Here is an 8660-nt window from a genome sequence, read left to right on the forward strand (position 1 = left end):
CCTAAAAAAAAGTGTAATCTGTGCAGGGTGAGTTTTTCAGCACGAAAGGGACTTCAGTCATTTCTACAACTTCTACGTAGTGATCACAGTACTTTCCAAAGCAATCATTCTGTGCATCCCCCAGTCCTGGGAACAACGAATACCTGAAGCCAAAAATAAGCAAGGCAAATGGTCTCTGGACTTTGAGCTGTCTGCTTTAAAAAAATGTTTAAAATCTGTATGTGTATATATCTTCCTGGGGAGTAGCTTTTTATGTTCTGGGGCTTTCTGAGTGGAGTTGTAGTTCATAGTGTCAAACAGGAATAAAAGCAAATTAAAAAAAAAAAAAATGATTCTAGGTCAAAATCTGTTTTTGTTTGTGGTTTAAGGAATGTGTCTGGTGGGAGCTGTGGTCTGCAGCTGGTGACTGCAGACCAGAGGATGGCTGTGGGGGGGAGCTTAGAGCAGTGACCCTTAAGGCTGAGGGGGGAAGGGGGCTGTGTGATGTTCCCCTCTTTGTGGGAGGTGGTACAGGAGGGAACAGAGGTGTTGTAGCGTGAACACCTGTGGGTGATGTGAGCTGAGAGAAGGGAGGTTCCTGCAGAATTTGGGGGAAATTGGGGTTGCAGAGCTAGAGAGGGAGAAGCTGGCACACCTTTGTGTGTTTTGGGTGATGTCCCATCTGATTGGCGTGGGATGGCAAGAATGGGATGTGGAAACTTGTGCCTTGGTGCTGCTGAGGTCAGTTGGAATATCTGACGTGCTCAGGAGGAAGAGGACCCCCTGTTTTGAGGCTTAATGTGTGTGTTACCAGTAAAGGATCGAATTCTCTGCTTTTATCCTCACTGGGCACTGACAGGAGGCACTGGCTGGCTGGCTCGTGCTCGCTGCCTTTGCCTGCAGCCCTACAACACAGAGCAGGTAAGGCTTTTGCTGCCAGTAATTTGTGCTCTTGGATGTTCAGCTGGCACGGTGGGAGCGTTAAAGAAATTTACTGGGGAGTGGGTGGATCCCAGTACTGCTTCCACTTGCCTCTCAGTGTCGAGCAGCTGGGAAACTGTTATAAACACAGGCACCCCTGCTCCCTCTGTTGCAGAATCCCTTCTGTAAGAAGGGATTCACATTTTCTTTACTCCTTGATGTGCTCTGGACGTAGACGGTGGGCTCAGGTAGGCACTGAAGGAAAGAAAAGCTGCACCCACGCCTTGCAAATCTCATCTCAGCCTCAGAGCCAGGCTTGATCTTGATCTTGAACTGAGAACTTTTCCTTTAAGGGAACATGAAGCAGAATTTTCCTTGCCTCCTTTGCTCCCGGTGCATGGCTGCAGATGCACATGGCTCTGCTGTGTGCTGCAGCCAGATGGCTGCGGGAGGAAGCGAGTTCAGAGGCATCCGAGGTGCGCTTGTGTAACGCCGGTCTTTTTCTGGGCCTCGGTTCAGCTCCTCAGAGCTCCTGTCATGTTGTTGTTGAGCCGGCTCCAGCTGGAGCAGTGCAAAAGGCAGGCTGGTGGAGGTCTCCTCTGCAGCAGGAACGGGGCCAGTTTCTGACCGAGAATGCAGTGGGAGCTCGCCACGTTAAAGGGAGCTGTTTCAATGCAGCTTCTGCCCCAAAAAGTGTGGCGAAGGTTGCTCTGCTCCCTATGCTGGGTGCTGAAGGACATTGCCTTCCCTTCCTCTGCATGTGGTGTACTGCACACAGTCTCTGGGGTTGGAGATCAAGCAGTGGAGATGAGCTGTGCCCCCTCCCCATTACTCCTTTACTCCCCTTGCCCTGGTGTTTCTTGCCCCCAAGCTGACTTTTGGGCTGTTCCCCACCCTTGCCATTTAGGATCCTCTGTTCCCCCTCCTGCCTACCCCCCAGAAAAACTCTTCTACCAGGAAAAGCCATTAGGATCCCCCTGGGCTAATCACCCTTCGCCTTTTATAGCGAGGAAACGAAACCCCATAAGAAACCCTATAAATGCGGCATTTCACCGCGTACAGCTGCGCGCTGCCCTCTGCCCTTCTGGGGCGCCCCGTGCGCTCCCCTGCCACCAGAGGGGACAGGAGGGGACCGGAGGGGACAGTCCCTTCCCTCGGCAGCCGCTGGGTGCCGCCTCTGAAGGTTTGAAGGTTTTTGGGGTGTGTGGGGGCGGGCACGGGGCGGTGCATCCCGGCACAGCACGGCTCGGCTCGGCTCTGCCCGCCCCACTCCCTGCGCCGCGCACATGGAGCCGCACGCACCCGGCAGCGTCCTCTTCGGTGAGGGGCACCGGGGAGGGATTTTGGGGGGGGTAGGAGATTTTGGAGAGGTTTGGGGGAAAGTTAGCAGGCGGGTCGGAGGCGGGGGGAGCACGTGGGGGAGGAATGGATGGGAGAGGGGACACGTGTGGGGGAAAAAAAGCAGGGCTGGGGACACCGGGGGCGCACGGAGAGGGCCGGGGAGTGCCACGTGTAGGGCCGGGACGGGGGCACACGTGTAGGGCTGGGGGGGGCCCGGGCACGTGGAGGTGATGGGGGGGCCTTCCCCTTCCATGCCCTTCCTCTTCCATGCTCCTTTTCCTCCTCCTCCTCCTTTTCCTCCCCTTCCTCCCCCCGTCCCCCCGCCGCTCTCCAGGCGCTCCGGCTGCGCGCACGTGTCCGGGGCCAGCCCAAAGCTCCTCGGCCACCGCTTGCGCTGCGAAGTGGGGCAGCCCCCGAGGCTTTCCTGCAGCTGGGTTTCGTTCCTCGCCCCCGTGAGCTGAATTTGTGAGCAGGATTAGGGACGGGGCTCGCCCCGAGCTGTTTGCTGAGGCCCGTGCCTCTCCTCTCTCTCTGGAAATGCCGTGCCTGGTGCGCAGGGCTCGGCCCCACGTGTTTTTTTCCCCTCTGCTTCACATTGGTGAATCATCCTGCAACCAGCAAGCACGCCCAGGGTGCTCTGCCTGCCTTTCCTCGCCACGGCTGGCTGAATCCTGACCGTAAGAGCTCAGGACGTAACTTTGCCTCTCCCTTCTTCTTGCAGCTGTTTGGACGCACGTAATAAAACGTCTCGGGACTCCTGCTGCCAACTCCCAGCACCCTGCCCCCTCGGGTTGGGGATGAGCCTTGTTCTGTGGGGTTTTGGGGGCAGGCTGTTTTGGGGACGCCAAGTTTTGTCCCTGTAGGGTGTCGAGCTGGGCGCACAGTGCTTGGGGATGCTTCTCACTTCATTTTTTTGGTCTTCTGCTTCCAGGCTGCGAGCTGACTGCCAGTACCAAATCCTACACGTTTCAGGTGGATGAGGAAGACGACTCTGACCACGTCTTGGCCCTGTCCGTGGTAAGAGAGACGAGAACAAACCCCAGGGGCTGGCAGCCAGCATGAGCAGAGGTTCACATCCCCTGCTTTGAGTAGCAGCACCTCACCTCGTGTGGCAGCTGGGCTGGGGCATTGCTGCGGGTCTCTCATCCCCCAGAGAGCCCCGGCTGTGTCTCCTGGGGGAGCAGGACCCAGGATTTCCATTTTCACCCAGGTCTGCCTCACGGAGGGTGCCAAGGACGAGTGCAACGTGGTGGAGGTGGTGGGGCGAAACCACGAGAACCAGGAGATCGCCGTGCCCGTGGCCAACCTGAAGCTGTCGTGCCAGCCCTTGGTAAGAGGTGGTTTTGAAGGCTCAAACGGGAGAGCTGCAGGGAATTGGACATCTCTGGGTGCCTGTAGGCCTTTCTGTGAGGATCCTACCTATTTCCTGGACAGGGGTGGTGTGAGAAGGACACAACCAGCTGGCTGAGCACCCTGCAGGGGCACACGGGGTGCTCTGCTTCTTTCCTCTGCCCCTAACTCAGCTCCGTCTCTTCACAGCTGAGCCTGGACAACTTCAAGCTGCAGCCCCCGGTGACTTTCCGCCTGGCAGCGGGCTCCGGCCCCGTGCACCTCGCCGGCTGGCACCAGATCAGTAAGGGCTCAAGGCTGGGGAGAGGCTGGGGAGGAACAAGGGCTAAAGATCCCCCCCACAGTGGGTAACAGAGCTCTTTGTGTGTCCCAGCGCACAGGGAGGACATCTCCTTTGAGGATGACGATGACGAGGACATGTCTGAGGAGGAGGAAGAGGAGATTGCCCCCATCGTGCCAGCCAAGAAGGAGAGGAGGAAGCAGTAAGGGTGGCTGCGGGCGAGGTGAGGGGCTGGGCAGCCCTGCGGGGAGGGGGGGGTACAGCCCTGCCACGGGGGGGCTGTGCAGTGGGACCCCCTGCAGGAGGCTGCTGCTTTCAGCCTGCTTCTTCTTCCCCCAGGTGCTCGCTGAGACTTCCTCCTGGATGACTTTTACCTCGGACACCTCTTGCCAGGACCTCACCGTTTGCTGCTTTGTGTTTTAATTTTAATTTTAATTTTTATTTTTATTTTTCTGTTGGACCTTTTTTGGGGAGCGCTGAGCTCCCAGCACTGGGGTGTCTCCTTCCCCACCTCCCTAGGAGGCTGCTCCCAAATCCAGAGGGGTGCTGCTGGCACATCCCCTCTCCTCCCACCTCTGCTGGGAGCTGGGGGTGGTGGAGGTGCTCCTTGCCCTGTGCCTTTTTGCTGCCCTGGACCTCTGCCCCGTGCACCCTTCCTCCTGGCTCTGCACTGCCCCTTCCCCAGGAGCTGGACGTAGAGCCAGAGGCAGTTTCACTCATTCTTGGCTGCTTTTCTGTCCTCACACCTTGTTTTTATACCTGCCTGTGATTTGGAGGGGGGCTGGGGGTCAGCCTGCTTTGTAAGGAAACATTTTTACACTGAATAAAGGTCTCAAGTGTCAGGTCTGGTGGAGCTTGGCATCTTCCTCCCATGCTCAGGGCGGTGGGAGATGCTCCTCTGTGTCCCCCTGCTTCCCGTGGAGCTGCTGCGGATGCGGAGCACCCAGGAGGGGCTCAGGACCTCCCTTCTGTCCCATAAACTCTGCAGCCGGGGCACCAAGGGACAGGAGCTGAGCTGGGCAGGGCCCTAACCCTGTATCTGCTCCACCTGGGTGCTGTCCCTGCAAGGAGGTGAATCCTCACCCCATGGCCTCTCCTCGCCCCATGTCCTGCTCTCCTCGCCCCAGCAGCATCCCGGGGAGGGATGAAACTCCAGCGCCTGCACAGCACGGGGCTGAGCTTTGCTGGGGAGCCCTGACATGGTTGGGGGGGATTTGGGGCTCCCTGTGCTTTGGCTAGCTGGCACCTCACACCCTTGGGGGCTGGCAACCCAGCTGGCTTTGTCCTAAGGGTTTCTCCAGGGGGTTCCTTGTGTCCCTGGGTCAATGCCTGTCCCAGTTCTTGTTTGCTGCTGTCCCTGAGAAACACCGTGCTCCTTCCAGCCATGCTGCTGGCATTTTTTGGTACCCTGGGCCATCAAGTTTCTTGTGCTGTATGGCCACTGGTAGGGAATCCTCCTGGGCAGACCCTCTGCTCCATTTTGGGTTATGAGTGGGGTCCTGGCCCCAAACACCCTTTAACGAGCCCAGGGGGAAACCACTCACACCCCAGCCCTCCAGGACAGCGGGGTGACACCAATCCCTGCCAGGGGGGCACAGGGTGGGGGTCTGGGTGCGTGTATGGGGCCGGGGAGGTGGCGGGGGCTGCCGGGTCCCCCTTGGGGACCGCTAGATGGCAGGCGGGCAGCGCGGTGCCTCCGGCCCTTGGAGAGGGGCTGGGGGCCGGGCAGCCCCTGGGATGCGCAGGGCAGGGGCGCACAGGACCTTAGAGAAACCTGCATGGGGTCTGCGGACCTGCCCGGTTCCAAACCCCAAACCTGCACCCCAACCTCACCACCACCTGGCAGCGAGCTCCAAGGGCTGGGACGTTGCAGGGGGTGACATGGGACAAAGCTTTGGAGCTGGGGCTGTCCGGCTGAGCCACTCACAGGGATGGAGAGGACGGATTTAGGGCCTGGAATAGGGGTTTGTAAGGGCATGGGTACAGCCAGCGTTGCACCCAAGGCACTTGGCGGAGAGGTGGGCAGCTCTCCCAGCTCCTGCACCACTGCCAGGGGCTCTTGGTGCCTTTGGGACATTTTTTCCCCTCTTCCCAGCCTGGATGTGCTGGGAGGCGAGTGCTGGGGGGGCCACACTCGCACACGGTGCTTAATGGGGAAGGATGGGATTACAGGGGTCACGCTAGGTGAGCAGCTTCCTTCGCCGAGCTGATGGTATCAAAGCAGGTGCCCCCGGCTGCAAATACCTTGGGCAAACAAACAGGGCTGCCTGAGAGCAGGTGAGCTCGGGCACGGCCGGGCTGGGGGGTTTTGGGGGGGAGCAGGAGGCTCGGGGTGCTCCTGGTGTGAGAGCTGCCTTGTTTTGTATGGGGTAGGGGGAAAATAAGGGTGTGTGTGTGTGTGCATATGTGGGGTGTGGGTAAGGGTGTGGGGTCCAGAGCTCCTCCATAGGGCAGTGGAGATGTTGGTGCCCCGGGAGCCAAGTGATGCCCCAAAGCAGGTGGCTGTGGGGGTCTCTCCGGGAGGTGGTTGCCTCCGAGCATCCTTTTTTTTGCTGCATTTTGGGGCTCTGCACGCTGATATCCCAGGGGATGGATCCTTCCCTGCTCTGGCAGCACCAGGCAGCCTGCTGTGCTCGGGGAGGGATTTGGGGTGCCCATGCTGAGCCAGCCCATGGGGCTCCCTCCTTTCAGGGGTCAAGGGTGAGTTGACTTTCAGGGATGGAGGAGAGGGATGGGGGGCTGCTCTGCTGACCACAGCCAGGGAGAGGTGTTCCTTGCGATGTCCCAGCTGTTCTCGCCCCCCAAAATGTTCCCGCATGTGCCGGGAGGCGCAGCTGTGGCCGTGCTGTAGGTGGGGCTGGTCCCCTGCTCCATCAGCGCTCCACTCCTGCCTCTGCTTCCCTCTGCAACCGGGAGAGGCTGCAACCCATCACCACCACCTTACAGCCAGCAAAACGCCCCTGGTGCGCTGTGTGAGGGCAGCCCGGTCTGTTGGAGAGCCCAAAATTCAGGGCTGGGGTGGTTTTGGTGCTTGGATGCAGGCTTGGAGGGGACGGGGCTCCTCCAGCTGCTGGGCGCACGGCCCCAAACATCTCCTCCGTGCCCTTGGTGGCTCTGCATTGGTGCTGTGGGGGCTCTCTGGAGGGATGGGTTTGGGTAAGGGGGTTTAGGGCAGGTCCTTGGGGTTGGCACAAGGCACAGCAGGTGCAGTGGGAGCGTGCCCACCCCGCTGTTCCTTTGGGGTTTGCTCTCACGGGTCCCACCACGTTCCCCATGTGGGGTGCCCGGGGCTGGATCCCCAGGACGGGGTCAGGACGAGCGGTGTCTCCGGCGGGTTGGGATGTCAAAGGGGCCGTAACCCTGGTGTTTTGCAAACTCCTGGGGTCAGCAGTTCAGCTGCCACTGACACAGGGGCCCGGAGACACACACGGGCATTTTGGGTGGATGCTGTAAGCAAACAAACGGAGGTAGAGTTACAGCCGGCCGCCAGCCCCCCGGCCACTGCTGTTAGCTTTAGGCTCAGACCCTAAGCACCCGTAGGCACCGGGGCTGGGTGCAGGCTTCCCCTTCCCAGGAGGACCCAACCCCGAGCCAAATCCCCTGGTGCTGCTGGCTGGGAGCTGGGCAGCAAAGGGTTGGCATTTTGGGGCTCTGGCTCAGCTCCTGGGTGTCCGGGGAGCCCCTCCGGCACCCAGCCTGGATTTGAGCCCTGTCCCAGCCCTGCCTGGTGCTGCAGCCCATGGGGTTGGTGCTGGGAGAGCTGTGCCAGCTGGGGATGTGCTGGGACCGGGTCCTGGAGAGGCTTTTTGGGCTGTGCAAGGGGGGAGGAATTGGGTGGAAGTGAGCAGACACCACGTGTGCGCACCCTCACCCACGTCTCCACGCGTGTCACCCTTTTTCCATGCAGATGTGCCGTGGTTATTCGTGGACAGGCTGCTCATTCACCAACCCCTGCCACACACACAGCAGATTTGCCCCAAAACGCCTGATTTGGGGCTTAAATCACTCAGGGCTGGGGTTGCTCCCCGGATGGGGACCAGGAGCGGAGCTGCCCCGTGCTGAGCTTCCCATGGCTGTGAGCAGCCCCAGCCTGGCCCTGCTGATGTGGGCTCCTTCCCGTGCCACCCAGGTGGAGCAGAGATGGATGGAGAGAGGAGCCCAGCCCCAGTGGCCCTAATCCACAGCAGCATCACCGTGTGGGTCTCAGCACGTGGCCACCAGAGGATGACGGAGCCGATATTGTCACCAGCACTTCCACCAGCACGTTTCCAGAAAGCTGCTGGGCAGGAGGTGGCGAAATCATCTCCAAAAGACAGAGGCAAGTACCAATTTAATGAAAAAAAGCCATGTGAGCGGGCTGTCAGAGGGTCCTAACGGGGCCACGGCGCCCTGGCCGGTCCTACACAGGGGTGGGTGCAGCTCCAGGGGGCTGAGCACGGGGTTATTCCCCCGGCCTGGTGTTCCCACCACCTACAAACCATTCCTCAGCCCTTTTGCTCGTAATTGAATAGAGAGGAGAGGGAATTTGGAGCGGGCTCTATCTCCCCTCCCCGCTCCCGGCTTGCCCCGGGGCGGCCCCGGCGCTGTGGGTAGCGCAGACAAGGTCATTCCCATGTAACACATCCTGGGGGGCTTCGGCCCAGTTCCTTCCCTTTTGGGGGAAGGCCGGGTTAATGGTGAGCGGTGGGATCGCCCCGGGGCTGCTCGGCACCGCTCAGCCATGCAGGAGCTGCTGCTGCCTCCGCAACGCCCCATTAATGCCGTGTGGGATCAGCGGGCAGGGGGCTAA

The 8660-nt window shown here is 60.0% G+C and overlaps 1 protein-coding gene across 1 annotated transcript; it reads left to right on the top strand.

The window, feature by feature from the left end:
- Nucleotides 1–2073: 2073 nt before the first annotated feature.
- Nucleotides 2074–4713, top strand: NPM3 (nucleophosmin/nucleoplasmin 3). Its single transcript, XM_027459914.3, has 6 exons — nt 2074–2220; nt 3173–3258; nt 3452–3571; nt 3781–3874; nt 3965–4094; nt 4211–4713. The coding sequence occupies exons 1-5, from the start codon at nt 2187–2189 to the stop codon at nt 4075–4077; spliced, it is 447 nt and encodes a 148-aa protein (XP_027315715.1). The 5' UTR covers nt 2074–2186; the 3' UTR covers nt 4078–4094; nt 4211–4713.
- Nucleotides 4714–8660: the final 3947 nt, after the last annotated feature.

This window comes from Anas platyrhynchos, chromosome 6, assembly GCF_047663525.1.
Source record: "Anas platyrhynchos isolate ZD024472 breed Pekin duck chromosome 6, IASCAAS_PekinDuck_T2T, whole genome shotgun sequence".
NCBI lineage: Eukaryota > Metazoa > Chordata > Aves > Anseriformes > Anatidae > Anas > Anas platyrhynchos.